Source organism: Python bivittatus, unplaced genomic scaffold (genome assembly GCF_059951505.1).
Source record: "Python bivittatus isolate LINGU-HERP-01145 unplaced genomic scaffold, Pbiv_v1 ctg000480_np1212, whole genome shotgun sequence".
Lineage (NCBI taxonomy): Eukaryota > Metazoa > Chordata > Lepidosauria > Squamata > Pythonidae > Python > Python bivittatus.
In genome coordinates this window covers 25760209-25776189 of record NW_028277075.1, presented here as the reverse complement: position 1 = coordinate 25776189, position 15981 = coordinate 25760209, and the positions used below count along the sequence as shown (strand labels likewise).

At 37.0% G+C, this 15981-nt stretch overlaps 1 protein-coding gene across 5 annotated transcripts in view; it reads left to right on the top strand.

The window, feature by feature from the left end:
* The window catches only part of SPTBN5 (spectrin beta, non-erythrocytic 5), a 129559-nt gene that overhangs the window by 70765 nt on the left and 42813 nt on the right, over positions 1 to 15981 (top strand). For all 5 annotated transcript variants that reach the window (XR_015797002.1, XM_088145500.1, XM_088145499.1 and 2 more), the window contains exons 36-43: positions 14 to 118; positions 697 to 882; positions 2572 to 2727; positions 5468 to 5659; positions 6696 to 6788; positions 11956 to 12074; positions 12773 to 12887; positions 14377 to 14490. Coding sequence is in view for 4 of the 5 variants with exons in the window: in XM_088145500.1 (XP_088001626.1) it covers positions 14 to 118; positions 697 to 882; positions 2572 to 2727; positions 5468 to 5659; positions 6696 to 6788; positions 11956 to 12074; positions 12773 to 12887; positions 14377 to 14490 (1080 nt within the window). In the remaining variant the exon portion in view is untranslated. The remainder of the gene's footprint in view (positions 1 to 13; positions 119 to 696; positions 883 to 2571; positions 2728 to 5467; positions 5660 to 6695; positions 6789 to 11955; positions 12075 to 12772; positions 12888 to 14376; positions 14491 to 15981) is intronic.

Below are 15981 nucleotides of genomic sequence, written 5' to 3'. Positions count from 1 at the left end.
CAATTTTTCACAGATGTATTTGAAAAGCTGTGACTTTGGAAGTAGTGTGGATGAAGTGGTGCAGCAGATCAAGAAACACGAGGCTTTTGAGAAGATTCTAGCCTCCCAGGAAGAAAAGGTAAAATCTTTGTGTATAATGTATAAAGAAAGACATGGGCAAATGCCCAAGTAAAACCTGTTATTCATGGGTCATCTCAGTTGACTGGAAGAAGTACTGTGACAAACTAGCGAAATTAATCCAAATAGTAGATATAACACTGTTTTGTAAAACCTGATTTATAAGACAATTTCAGAGTGCTGATTTTCAATACATTTGGGAGTTCTTCCTCAGGCAAAATATCTGAGAATATATTACTTGTAGGAAAAGAGTGTCTTACTTTGATACCAAATGTCACAGAAAGCAAAATATACACTAAATTTAGAAATTCACCCTTAACAAAATTTTTAAGAAATATTGAGGGAAGATCAGGTAATTTCCACAAGATGAGTAGAGGTTCTCAGAAAGCCTTATTCATTCATTTCACACACACACGTGTGTGGGTGTTTGTGGGTGTGGGTGTATTTGTCACTGGTGTTGTAGTTATAGTGGCTAAAAAGAATGGGCAATTTTGAACTTCCAATAGAAAAAGTAATATTTTATGTACGCAACTTGTGATCAAGAAACTGTAGCTGTGATTTCAAGTGTTTGCTTTTCAGGAACTATCTCTTCAGGAGCAAGTGGAAAGACTGCAACCAGGTAGTGAGTTGGAGGTAATGCAGATCCAACGCAGGCTCATTGTGGTGTTACACAAAAGAAGATGCATCAAAGATCTTTCTCAAAGTAGACAAGAAAAACTGCAGGTGGAACTCCTGCAGGCTCTATTTTACCAGAGTCTAACTGAGGTGAGAATAAGTTGTACATTAGTGAAGCATTGTCTGGGAAATAAAAAGTTTCATTCTCTTCGAAGGCAGCCAGGGGTTGCTGTCTCTACTGTCCAATTAGACTGCCTATACAGGCAGTCCTCACTTACCGACTGCAATTGAGACTGGCAACTCCATCGCCAAGCAATGTGGTCATAAAGTGATACATCATGTGACCATGATCCAACTTATAATGTCAGTTCTGGCTGCAGTCATGAAACAAATCACCCGTGGTTGTTAAGTGTGACATCACATGACCACAACCTGCAACTTCCTGCCAGTTTCCCACTGACTTTGCTTGTCAGAAATGGTGATCACGTGACCATAGGATGCTACAACAGCCACAAGTTCAAGGACTGGTCGTAAATCTCCTTTTTCAATGCTGTTATAACTTCAAACAGTCACTGAATGAGCAGTCAGTAAGTGAGGACTACCTGTAATGATTAATGGATGCAATGTATATGGATATAAAAAGGTACCTGCTTGCAACACAGCAACCAAAATAAACATTCTACCAAGCAAAGAATTGAGATTGCTTCCAGATGATACTTTTATTATTCAATCACCCCATCTCAATTCCAGAAGGGGTGATTCTGAAGACCAGAAGCTGTCATCTGCAGTGGCATCCACAGGATCTTGCTGCTTGCATCAGAATGACAAAAGCAGTGTCATGACTTCACACCACAAGCTCTACCCTTTTCAACCATGCATTTAACATTGCAACACTGCTTTTGTTAGTCTAACCCCCCCCGCCCCCCCCCCCAAGACACTTCTGGTCCCCTGTCACTGACCCTCCTGTGTTTTTCCACTGCTTTTTGGTCTTTTTAATGTCCTTACATCTTTTAAAGAAGAAAAACCAAAATAGCTACATTATTTTAAGTCTGAGGCTCTGTGCTTTGGAACATGGTAGTCACATTCCATGCAATCCTTATATAAAATACATTTAAACATAAATGAAATATAATGCAACATTTAAATGTTACAGCGGCCTTCCCCAACCTAGTGCCCTCTAGACATGCTTAGACTAACCCCTAACCCAAAATTTGTAGCCACTCTGGCTATGAATATGGTCTATGAATTGCATCAGTGATATCCAGTACATCTGGAGGGCATAAGGCTGGGAAAGGATATATTACAGGGATTACTATGGGATTTACTATTATACTTTATTCCTGTACATTTGGAAGAAATCCAAGGTACTTCTTTGTAAACTGGCCAATAGCCATCATTTTTATCACTACTTCTTGGCCTGACTCAGTGCTTCAGGAGAAACTTAAAGGAAAGAATGCTCCAAGCATTAATTTCCACCTGGCTCTTCTTGATGGATCTCAGAGTCTTGCAAAAAAAGTTAAGTTGTATTAATTGACGTCTGATCACTCTTGATGTAGAGAGTCATGGGCTGAGCAAAGCTTTGATTTGCAGCTTCAGTTCAAAGGTAGTTCAGTTACAGTGTATCACATCTTTGAACTGAACCGGCAAACTGATTTGCAGATTCAACAGTTCTGCACACAGACACACATTTTTAGCAAATCCTCAAATTTGAATTTCAGTTGACACTCTGAACTGAATGTCACTTGAATTGAAAAGTAAATTCAAATCTGATCTCATCAGATTTGCGTACTACTCTTAGCCTTGCATGCAGTGCTGATCATGTTGCTTCTTTGGTGACAGGCAGAGAGGTGGATTGATGAACGCATGCAAAAGATGAAGGATCCTTCTTTTCAAAACTTCAGCAAGCCATGTGACAAAATGAAGCTTCTTCAGAAGCATCAAGTCTTTGAGGCTGAGATTCTGGCTCATCAGGATATGATTGCAACTGTTAATATGGCAAGTATTGAGAGCATATGCTTTGTGTTCTTTGGTTCCTGTGAGGTTCTTCTGTAGGCTGAGGTCAAGTAATGGATAAATAGAAGACATACAAAAGTTGGATAGTCAACTGTTCTTTTTCCAAAGGATCTGATAAAAGTAAGCAATATTTAATGTATTTGCCAAAGCTATGTTTCAGGCATGGATGAAGAAATGTGCAGAATTGATAATGGGTATATCCCCATTATCCCCCTTGATAATGGTTTTGATTATTCATCTAGGACAATTCAGTTCAGGTCAAGGAGAGAATGTGCTTTTTATAGAATAAGAGATTTTTATAATTTGTTACACAATTTAAAGTACTGTAGGCCATCAGATCCTTTGGTTAACATGGATTCAAGTTAAATCTTTTTTGAAGGATAAGGTAGTAAGGGAAATAACAAATCATTCCTTGATCGATTCTGAGAAATTAATACTTATTACTTGCAATTGAAAAAAATGATTTCTAAAATATATAAGTTACCGCTGGAGGGGGAGATAGGTGATCTGCCTGTTGGAATGCAGAAAGTTTGGGCCGCAGATTTGGATAAGCAAATGGAAGATAGGGACTGGCAGAATTATGGAAGGCAGAGATAGGTTTATTAGCCTTCATATAAGCATTAGAGTCAAAGGTAGTACACAGAAGGCATTTAACCTGATACAAGTAGTGTATATATCCAACTATGCAATAAAATGTTGGAGGGGATGCAAACAGAAGGGCACATTCATAGGAATGTGATGGGCTTGCAAAAAGTTCTGACAGAAAATCTTCCAGGAAGTAAGATCTATAACTAAACAACAAGTAGAACGCATTCTTGGATTGGAGTTATTACACATATTTGAGGGACAGTTTGCTAAGCTGGTTAATAAAGATCTTATTGTATTTTTACTTCTAGCTGCCAAATCTATGATAAGTCAGCAATGGAATATTTTAGACCATTTAATAATTGAAAAATGGCATTCACAGATATAGTCCCCAAAACCATGGATAGAATTTGAATTTTAAATACACAGAGGGCCAAATCACATTTTTATTGGCAATGGAGTGACTGTATATTATATAATAATAAAGTGCAACAAATTTCAAATATTATGAATGTATAATGCTGTTGGAATAACAATAATAAATAAAACAAAAAGAAAATGCAACCAGGGTGGGGGCTGCACAGATATCCAGGGAAAGGGCATTCAAGAGAGTGGGGGCCTGTCACTTTATACAATATGTCAATTACTCTGAACATCAGAAATGCTAAATAAACCTGAAATTACTTTTTATTTCATAAGCTTACATAAATATATTTCTAACACCCCTAGTCATTGTCGTTTGTGGTTAAAATTGATCCAGATCAATTAAATCTACATTCAAGTGATTTTTTTTAAAAAACGATGGAATTATACCTTAAAGTGCAAGATAACTTTATCCACCAGTATATAGATTCTTTAGGCCATTATCTCAAAAAGAAGAAATACTGTATTTGGTTCCATGTACTGGAAATGTTGGTCATATCCTGTACTGCTGCTGGGGATGTCTAGTCGTATTCTATATGCTATGTTTAGAGGCCGCTCTATTACTGTTGCATCTTTTTAAAGATAATGTGAATCTAGGAAAAATGATTTTTAGGGGAGAGAGTGAGTAGTGAGCAAATGAGATGATTTTCATGGGTAACCCAGCTTCCTATCCTTCCTCATTGCTCGTGAATAAAAGAACAAAGAGGCATTTTTGGCTTCTGGGTCAAGCAACCATAATTTTAGGTTAAAAGAGCTACTGTAAAATGACTTTACACTTAACACTTATGCCCGCTGTGGGTATCTACTGGTATGAAACAATACCAGTATCTGGTACTGGTATTTATTCCTGTACCAGGACAAACCCACTTTTCTTCAGTATAATTTCTTCTGCTTTGACTTCACAAATCTTAGGTCACAAATGATTTCATTCCTTGAATTTCAGTAGCTGTGATTAGTTAAGGATGTAAGCCATCAAGGAAGCTCCCATCAGTAGTACAGGAGGAGATACTCAGAACCTAATTATCTTGAGAAGCAAGTCAGCATAAAAAGCTTTCAGCACTCAAGTAGTTGCCAAGACACTTTCAAATTACTCATTATTTAAAGGATATTTTAACCAAACTAAAACACAAGCAAATCAGAAGTGCAAAGGACCTCTCCAAGGCTGAACTGTTAAGTAAGTGTTTGAGAAAAATAGTTCTCACTCCTTTGACCAGTTTAGCTAAACTGAGGAAGGGGAGGAGAAGAAGTATAGAACCTTAGAACTGAAGGGCATCCTGTAGGCCAGGTCAGACAGCTCCACGCTTGATGCAGGACATTCCAGCTCGGCTTCAATAAGCAGACAGATCAATCTGTATTACAACTGTTAGATAGTCTCAGTAAGACCCAGGCTACTGCCAAAGTGGCCAGAACATACAGCTTTAAATACTTTGCCAGCTCACATCATATTGGCTGCCCTCTGACAGGTAGACAACATTAGAGAGGTATAATCTTTCTACTTGTCATCTCTCATACCCTGAATAATTATATGCCAAATCAGCCAGTCCTTCTCCCTCTGCTGGGTGCACATCTGGATCACATGCCCCAGAACTGGTCTTAAGTATGTGTTTATCCTTTGCCACTGGCCTGCAAACTCTTGGAACTGAGTTGTCTTAGAAATAGCATGGAAATATTGCAATCCTCTCCTTATTAATTATTCTTTCTTAACTATTTAAAGAGAGGAGAAGCCCTACTACACCATAACCTTCCCAAATCGAAAGAGATCCGCCAAAAGGTTTACTTGCTTCAAGAACAGTGGGAAATGTTGAAACAGGCTGTCGCTGCTCATGGAAAGATGCTTGAGGATAGCAGGGATTTTCTTGAATTTCTACAAAAAGTCGACCATGCAGAGGCTTGGATCAGAGAGAAGGTTAGTGAATTTGGAGACCACTGTTTCTGTTTCGAAAACAGATTTATAGCTGTGAACATTTGGAAAATGGTAACTGTCAAGAGAAAACATATACTTTTATTTAATTTTGAAAAACACCTGAAGTGTTTTCCCACTCCAAATACATGAATATAAATCAAACCTGTATTACACATGGGCTGCTACTGTGTTCTGTATGCATGGCTTCCCTTCTAGGAAATTAGTTTGTTATGCACTAGAAATGCACTCTAGAAAAGTGGGCAATAATTAAAGGAGTATAAAATATACCCCTTCCAACAATTAACTTGGTGATCATCAAGGGTATGGGGGGGATTTCTTATTCAAAAATATATTAAGAATCTTTTGTTAAGCAGTTGTTATTCGTTTTATCCATGTATCGTAGAAAAATTTATTTTGTGTAAAGAAAACTGTTGTATAATTTTGTGAACACAAGTGGGCATTCATTGGACTTTAGTGTTAGATAACTGGGAACTAGGTGGGACCTTCTGAAAATATTTAATATTCCCTAAAATTCAAGAGAGACCTTAATATTACCATGACATTTCTTTCATCATCAAGCACATTCTGCAATCATTTTGTCTGGCACTGGTTGCAAGATATTAAGAATCAGATGTGTGATTGGAACTGATGCTCAGGATTATGGGTATTTTAAATCACAATGCACTGAAGTGTCAGAAAAGAACTACTGAATCCATTCACTAAAATTTTGTATTTATACTTTGAAGCTTCTGCACTGATTTCTGGATTGTTTTACCTCTTTGAATACAGCAGTTTTTAAAATAGATTCAGTGAATCAACTTGCATTAGCTTTTCAAGCAAGCAACAAGTACTGTTATCAAGACAATTCATAATGCAACAGTGTGCTATTTAGTATGATACTGATAATTGCATTTTAAAAGGCAGATTGACACTCCAAAAATGAATTTGAATTCCATAGGATAGTGAAAAAAAGCTAGATAAACATTGTAGATTTCAATGTGTTTTAATGAAATCTAATGGTATTGGTGTTGTTCACCAGGAAGTCATGATTAATATTGGTGATGTGGGGAATGACTATGAACACTGCCTTCAGCTTATGAGAAAACTAAATGAATTCCGAGGAATGTCAGAAGTAAGTGATACTATTTCCACATAGGTTCCACTAGCTTTGATAATTAGATAATATATATCTTTTCAGGACATTAATGTTTCAGATTGATTTGATTGATGAAAGGTAAGTTAGTGTGACATCACAACTGTTGGGTTTTTAAAGCCTGTAAGTTGTTAGCCTTCTAATTTGTTATATGAATGCTAGAGTTAATTATTTCCCAGATTTACATTACACTCAGAAGAGACTTCAAAATTATATAGAGAGCATTTTCTTCTCATATACAATAATCCTCTGAGGTAGATTTTGTTTGGAGACAGCGATTGGCCTAGAGTCACCAGTGAACTTCCATGGTTGAATACATTTCCACAGGAGGATTTTGGGCTGATTTGAAAAACTGCCCTGGACCTTTGGGTTTCCATAATGTCAGGAAGGTTAGAGTTGATTTATTTCCATATCAGATGTGATCTATTTGAAAAAGTTGCAAAGCTAGGTTTTATTTTGTTTGTGGCTCAATTTTTTCACTGAAGGAAACTCCTGCCCACCTGTCCTCCCAATTCCTGAGCTTCTGGTCCTGTAAGGGGAATAGTGGCATGATGGCTTTGCAGTTCCTCCCTCAGTAATCCATACTAAAATGAGCATAGGTGAAATTGACAAATGTTTTGACATTTCCCCTTCTCTGTAGTGTGAGACCAGCTAACATACTAAGCCTCAGACTACTCGCCTTTTCTTTTCTTTTCTTTTCTTTTCTTTTCTTTCATATGGAATAAAGGTAAGGGTATTTTTATTGTGGCAGATCTGTAGCTCTTGGAAGAAATAAGTGAGCTATACTTCTTTTTCTCAACATTTCTACTCAACAGAAATGAAGATGATCATGGATCACCTTCAAACTTCACCTGAGGATTTGGGAAAGAAAATTAGTGGCAGAATGAAAGTGCTCTAGGGTTAAATCCAATAAGATAGCCCCTGATACAAACATATATGTGGGTCTTTTACACAACAGTGTATACCTTCTAGGTAACCTGGTTCAATCAAGCATGTTAGTGATATGTGCAGTATAATGTTTATAATTGCCTTCATGTTTTATAAGTTTGCTATGTTAGGGTGGTCATTACATACAAAATGAAAGGATGTCTGTATTTCAAACTTAACTCACAATTTTGGTTGTAATGAACCAAAGCTTGGTTACATGATTTGCAAACACAATTTAACAGTAAGAAATTGAATTGGGCTCAGGGGAAAAAATGCCAGACTGAAGACAGCTCCTCAAAAAGCTGAGCTGATAACTGCAGCAGAATGAAGAGCCGGTGAGTAGACCAGCTCTTCAATAATTCCTCTCCAGACAAGGAGAGGACTTGAGATCACCCATAAATGCTCCAGACAGTTGCTCCTCATGAGGAGACCACAAGACACCAGTCTCTGGTGGGTTTAGAGCTCTAGGAAATAAGGGAATAGCCATCTTGCTCAAACCATGGTCGGCACCTTTGAAAGGACACTAAGTTCGCATACTTCCTTTTCTAATCATTTCTGGAAATTGTTTGTTAATGGCTTTTTTAAAATTTATTTTTATTTATTTTCAAATTTGTATGCCGGCCATCTCCCCCAACTCTGGGCGGCTCACAATAATAAAAAAGAAAAAACACAGAACTCTCCAGACATAGACATAATCTATAAATAGTTAAAAACATATATAAAAATGGCCTAAAAACTATAACTGGCCCTAAAAAACCTGTGAGATGCTGGGGGGGGGGGGACAACCCCACACCCCACCAGCCATTTCCATAGGTACGGGCCCCCCTCTGGCCCCCAAGCCTTCTGGCAGAGCCAGGATTTGATCTCTTTCCTGAAGGCCATGAGGGAGGGGGCATACCGCACCTCAGGAGGCAAGATGTTCCATAGGGCGGGCGCTACAGCAGAAAAGGCTCTCTGCCTAGACCCCACCAATCGAAATTCCTTGACGGGTGGGGTCTGCAACCTGCCCCTTCTGCTGGACCGAATGGGGCGGGCTGAGATGACCGGGGTGAGGCGGTTCCTCAGATAACCTTCAACTCTTTCAACTCCTAGGAACCTTTGGCTTGACAGGTTTGACAGCACCCAGTGAGTTTCTTTCACTCATTAGCAAACGAAATCTTAACTACAAGTTTAAAAACTTAAAATAATTTTTTTGAGAATAAACAGCAAAAGGGTGATAAAAATCTTGATTTTAGAAAGTTACAAATGGACTAAGGGTCCAGATAAAATTAAAATAATATTTTGGAATTAATTATAAAGAATCCTTCCCATGAGAAAATGCTTTAGTTTTGATTTTTAAAAAATCATAAGATAAAAATTAGACACTAGAGGGAATGAGAAGGAACTAAAGATTACAATTAAAGGAGAAGAACACTCAAACTTGACTTACAATTACAGAATGAAGCAAACTATTTTAACATTGGACATATTGAAGGATATTTTTGAACAATGGACCCAGAAGTTAATTTTAAGAGTGTCTGCCTCTATAGACAGACTGTGTCTAAAAGATATTATGGAAGAGGAACAAGTTCTATCTGACAAGATCAAGACTGATCTGAAAGTGGATTTAAAAATGACAGGCTCTAAGAATGACATGGAAGATGCTACACTGGACATACAAAATAAACTGGCTAATGTCTTAATAATTAAAAGGGATATACAAACAACAAACCAAAAGAGTGACCTGGATAATTTTCCTATACTGGAGTTACAAAAGAGGCTTGTTAAAATTTGAAAAATTTAGTGAGAAGGGACAAAGAAAAAATGAAAAGAAATCAAGTTCTATGACTTTATTTGAAGGAACTAAAGATCAAGATAGTTAGAAAGAAAAGGAAGGAATATAAAGTTGGTTTATTTGAGCAAGGTTAAAATAGATACATTGTTATCTCTGGTAACCCTTAATGGACTTTTGCTGAATCAGGACTGAAATGCTGAGGCTTTATGGTTTTGTTTATAAGAGATGGGATATGGAAATAAGAGATCATTTGTTGTAGTTTAAGAGAAGTTGATAAGTTATTAAAATTGTTTATACTTGTGGAAGGAGGGAGTCACTTTATATATTTCTTTTTTTTTTTCTTTATTATATTCTTATTTTTTCTTTTCTATTTTTTTCTCTTTTTTTCTTCTTTCTTTTCTGCACCTTTTACTTTTTCTTTTCATTCTTTTTTATTGTTGTAATTGTAATCTTTAATAAAATTAGTATTAAAAAAGGGATTGAATTGAGAATGGAAAATCCCTTTTCTCCTTTAACATTTTATGCTATTTCTTCAAAAATAAATATAGTGTAGTACAATATATTTAAGGACATCTAGTATGTTCCCAGGCTTTCAAAATAACATAAGCCTTTAGGAAGATATAGAAGCACTTTGTCCCAAAGCAGCATGACTTGTTTGCTACCTGCAAGGGGCATTGCTAAGTTGGACACTGAATTTTGTTGCATGCTTGGTGTGACCAATTACTGATTAGACAGGTTAGCTGCCTGACTGAGTTCTTTGGGGACACAAACGTTAACCGTACTTTAGAACCCCAGTGAGCTAATTTTGTCAGAAGCAAAAATCCAGAAAGGGCATGTAGTTTCTGGCAGGCTGCACTTAGAAAGATGGAAAAATTGAAGCTGGATCCATCTTCCTTCCTCTCAGCTTTGCTCAAGATTTCCTATCTTCTTATATCCTCATATATTTCAGTCTGGGCCTCTTATACCTAGTGGCAGAAGGAAATCTATACTGAGAACAAGTGAACAATGAAAAAAATATACAGCATAAGATCTCAGGGTGAAAAGTTGACTTCATTTTTACTCTACTTCTCTCTTCTCCCAAAATATATATGAGTGAAAATACATCTCACAGTTCTGGGCAAAGTGCCTAAGTGACCCCAATTCAACCACAGCAAATTGGCTGAGGTTTACCAGGCAGAGCTAAAGAATCTCTCAGAATCTTATGCCCTCAGCAGACTGGCTTAGGCCATGGTACCCAATATGACATCATGCAGTCATAGAAATCAAAACTTCAAACCTCTCCATAGCCAGTAAATGTGGTTTACTTGCAAGAAAATTGCTCTTAGTCGCTGGGGACCACTTCAACAGTGGAGAACATTTTAATGTTAGTGTACCAGCATGCTCATCATGAGCAAACATCACGTTCATCTCTTTCTTCATAGATTACCTATATTTGCTGTAAGGCAACTTGTTTCAGATGTTCATACTTGGTAGTGTGTTTTCAGATCAGCACAATTTCCTGCATATTTGCATCATAAATGTTAAGTGGTCTAGACTAGTAGGAATTATGTTCACAGAAATATCCTCAAAGCCATTTCTCTGCCCTTGTTCTTTCCTCATCACAACTTTTTTTCATAACAAGGAATTAAAAAAAAAAAAATAGTGACAAAATGGTTGAATTTCAGCAGCACAATTTCAGGCCATTTCTAGGGAGTGAAGGAGCAAACTACTTTCGTTTCCACCCTTATCTTGGGATCAAATTAAAGATATAAGAGAAATCAACAACTGTGTTTGAAAAAGAAACTGTAATTTACACTAGTTTAATACCTAAGTAAATTGATCACAGTCAGAAAATTTGTGGCTCTTCATATGATGGACTACAGGACTCATCAGCCTCAGCCTGAGAAGGCTGATTGATTATGATGGGTCTTATAATCCAACAATATCTGAAAGATCTCAGGTTCCTCAGTATAGTAATGCAGAACTCCTCTGCACGGTGTGGTGAAATGCAGTAGAGCTCCAGGTTCTCAGGAAGAACATTCCAGAAAGGAAAAAGGAGGCAGCATAGTCCAGAACAGGAGTGTGGGAAGGATAGCCACTCCCTAGATTCTCCCAGAGTATATCTATTAGGTTAGCATAGTACAGATTTAGTCTGGCAAGATTCTGTCCATATGGTGTAAGCAATAAAGAACTGAACTTGGCTGAATTGTTTCCCTGTTGTTATTAGGCTAGGCCTGACACAGAGTAAAGCAAGAAGCAAACTTCCATACAGTTTAAACTGCTAATGTTAAGGATGTTCCAGGAGGGTGGGGAGATAGCTGATGTTGAGAAACGCAGATACCCGGTCCAATAGGATCTTGCAGTTAGGTTTGCCTAGTTGTAAGCATCTTAGAAGGAATACCTAAGGGAAGAGAGAAATAAGACTTTGCTGTATTATCTTGTTTCTCTTTGGCCTTGGTCTTATAGGGAGTAACAGTGGATGAGGCTCATATCAAAGACATCAATGCTCTTGCTCTGCGATTGGAGAGGCAGAATGCGGAAGAGATGAAAATAATATACCAACGCCAAGAACAACTCAATGAAAGGTTTGTGGATAAAATCTACTGATGTCCAAATGAGCAGGGAAAGGCTCAGTCAAATCTGACCAGGGCCAGAGGAGAAGGCTGATCTTTGTTTTTTCATATATCATCTTCCAGTATTAATGAACTGTCATATAGTAATGGGCATGGAAGAGTAGCAAGGGTGTGATGTTGAGCTATTTGAATTTCATTCCCAACACTTAAGAATCTGTATTATAAACATGGTTGAGGTCTAAATTGCTAAGGTGATGGCAGTCTTCTAGCTAGCAACAAATGTCAATGCATCCTCAGGCTAGTCAACCCAAATAAAAAATATAATTGTGGAGTAACAATGATTTCATTCAAAATATGTATTTTCTTGGTATTATCCAATTAAAATTCCTCTGGTGACACAATACACTGGTCAGCAAAATGGAAGTGAGTACTATTGGGGGGCAATATTGCTTCCTCCTCCCTAGAGCCCTGTACTGCTACCCCAATCAGATCCACCCTTGTAAATTAATCACTTCTGATGTCATTTTGTTTCTGCTTCTTTAAACATATAGATAAATAAAGTAGGACTGGTGATTATAGGAACTCATAAACCCAAATGTAAGTTTTTATTACTCTAACCCCATGATTTGGGGTTAGAGTAATAAAAACTATTTGATCTTCTCAAATACCTTTTTGATCTTCTGAAATAAAATTAAGTGTTTTGATGATAGGTGGAACAGTTTCCATGGTGATCTTAAAGCATATAGGAGGAAGTTGGAAGAAGCCCTGCAGATCCATGCTTTGATTAGAGAAATTGATGACGTCACAGAGAGGATTGGTGAAAAGGTGATTTATTTTATTATTTTAAAGGGTCTTTATTACCTTGACATGTTCTCCAGAGTGGAAGAAATTCCACAAAGCCAAATAGTAGTAAAATAGCAAGAGGAAATTTGTGACAATCAGAGGTACAAATGAGAGAGATTCAGAAAAACCCTTCTTAACATTATCATAAAGAATTGGCTCTTTCCCCGATCTCTTCTTTCTTTTGAGACCTTTCTATGAAGTAGCAAAATCCTCTGAAAATGCTAATACAATTAGACATATTAATTTTCTTTAGATGTATAAGCTTTAAGGTTGATAAGTTCATTGTTTGCTAGTCCTGTAAAAAGGAAATTGTTTTGTTCCATTTTGTTATTGGAATTCATTTTATTCAGTTCCTGAATAACAAAGGGTACTTCTGTAATAAAGAGAAATATGCAAGAAAAGATTAATTTTGATAGGAAATTGGTTTAGCTTGAGAGTGGGGAGAGGTTGATTTTTCAGATTTGCAAAATCCTAATTTTACTTAAATCAGAGGTAGATAACCTGGAGCTCTCAAAGACAAAATTATTATGGTTGGCTGCACAGTCACCCAGACGTTTATACTGGATTTGGCATTTTTATCCACCTATCGAGTCCTTCCCAAGGACCTGGGATAGGCAGATGTTGTTTGATGGTGTGAAAGGTATCATCACAGGATATAAGCTGTTCCAGGTAAATCTGCCTTTTGCAATTGACTGGTAGTGATTTTGTCAATGGCAATAGTGTTCAGGTGGTGCTCAAAATGTTTTGGAATTGCACCTAAGCCGCCTATAACTATTGGTAGTATCTTTGCTTATTATTATTATTTAAATTTATATGCCACCCAACTCCCAGTGATGCCCTAGACCCCCTAGAGATGCTCACCAAACTCCCGATCTTACCTGACTTTTTAAAATATCCTTTTTAGGACAAAGTGAAATAGGAGATTTAATTTTCCTAGTTTAAAAAAAGCAAAATACCAGCCTCTAAAGTCCTCTTATAGCTCATAGCGCTCATTTTATAAGTATTCAATCTACCACATGCTTTCAAAATCCTAAATCTGCCCCTGGGTCAGCTTCTACACTTATAACGTTTTGCAGTAGTTTTAAATTAGAGTGTCATTTTACATAAGGAGTATTTAATGATAAGATTAGCTTTATATTCTGGTTTATTTTTAGACTGCGGTTAATTCCTCATTCTTATTTTATTTGTATTTTAATTGAACTGCTTGTCAATCTGTACATTTGTATATATGATTGTTGTGTTGATTTTTCTGCTCTTGTATAGATATACCATTATATTTTATTGTGTTATTTTATTTCAAAGTAATTACTCAGTGCCTAAACATTTAGTCTATAGATATCTCATCAATCCTCATAATACATAAAGATGTAAAATTTAAGTTAGAAATATTGAAAGGGCGAAAATAATCAGAGATTTCAGTTTTTTAAAAAATGGAGTTGTCATCTCCTCTTCATTTTTCCTACTGCTCAAGAGTACACTGATACAAGCACTGGATTATGGAAAAGATGTTGAAAGTGTAGAAAATCTGCTTCGGAGACATGATGAAATGGAAAGAGAAATTGGCATCATTCAATCCAAGATAGAGGTAAAAGACCAGATATAATTAATACTTGAAATATAATTGCAAATAATGTGGATATAAACACTGGAAATTTGCCCTGCGTATGTACTATTTACAGTTGTGCAGTAATTTCATTTCTATAAGCTCAATTCCAAGACTTCATTGCTTTCTGAAGTTTGATTTAATCTGAAATACAAATGTAACTTCTCTGTAGTGAGTCAGAACAGTAGGAATACAGGCGTACCATGACTAGATTCTACCTTTGAAACATCAAGAATAGAACAAAATGAAAATTTCTTTAAATAGCAAATGAAACCATAGCCTGATACAGTTATTCACTTTCAGGGGTAAGTATGATTAGGTTCCTTTTTGGATGACCAGAATATTTCCACACTGAGTCTAAAGAATGCCAGTTTTATTGTGACTAGGGTTTCCAACAAGAGATAAGAAATGTGGTAAATCAAGGTGTCTACTTGAGGAGGGTGTCCATCATTCAAACTTTCTATTTGGCTTTGGGGAATGGCTGAAAAATGTTTTTTGTCCCCCTGGTGTTTATGCCTTGTTCCAAAAATAAGTCCCATCAGAGAATGCCAAATGTTACTGTATAACCCATGTTAGCCTGTTGCACCAAAATCAGCTGCAGAACAAATAATGGATTTCTTAATATTAGCAAGAATAGTATATTCAAGGAAAAAAGAACCTGTTATCTGACCCACACATCAGCTAAGCTTAGAGCCCAAAGGCAAAGCAAGACGCCCATGGGAAAGTCTAGCAAAAATCTGCTGGAAAAGTATGCTGGCCAAGCCTTATTCTGTCACAGTAATGAGGCTGGTGAACAGTGCCGTCCATTCAGTTTTAATCAGGGACAAGTTAAGGAAACTTATTGGAGGATTCCTCTGACTTCCTTTCCCATCCCACCAAGCACTACCTACTAGTAGGAAAAACAACCATGAATTGCTCTCTTTAACATGTTGTAGGGCAGGGCTAGGCAAGTGTAGGCAGGTGACTTGAACAGCAAGTTTAAATTCCTGTCAAGTTGCCTGATTACAGGACACAGGCATGGAGATGTTCCACGCCTGTAACCTGCCAATCAGGCTATTTCTGTATGGGATATATATCCCAGTCCACAAAATTGCTTTCTCAATGGTACAAAATCTGGGAGGGATAACCTGGTGTCCTATTTTTTTCCATCTCTATTCTACTGCTGCAATGTAGATAAACAGATTAAGTCAAGAATAATGAAAGGCCTTCAAACTACCTACAATTTTAGTGGAATATATTATCTCATTCTTGAAGTTGAACTAAAATCCAACTACCAGCCTAGTCAGTTTTTCTACATGAGTTAAATCTGATCTCCAAATTGGCAACCATTCTGTCATCTATGATTATGCATCAAACTTCCTTCTAGACATTTTTTCTCTCATGATATTCATGGACTATAGCATGCAATCTGCAAACCATGGCCAATTAGCTGCCTACGTTTTATGTATTTTGGGGTGGTACTTGTACCGAACA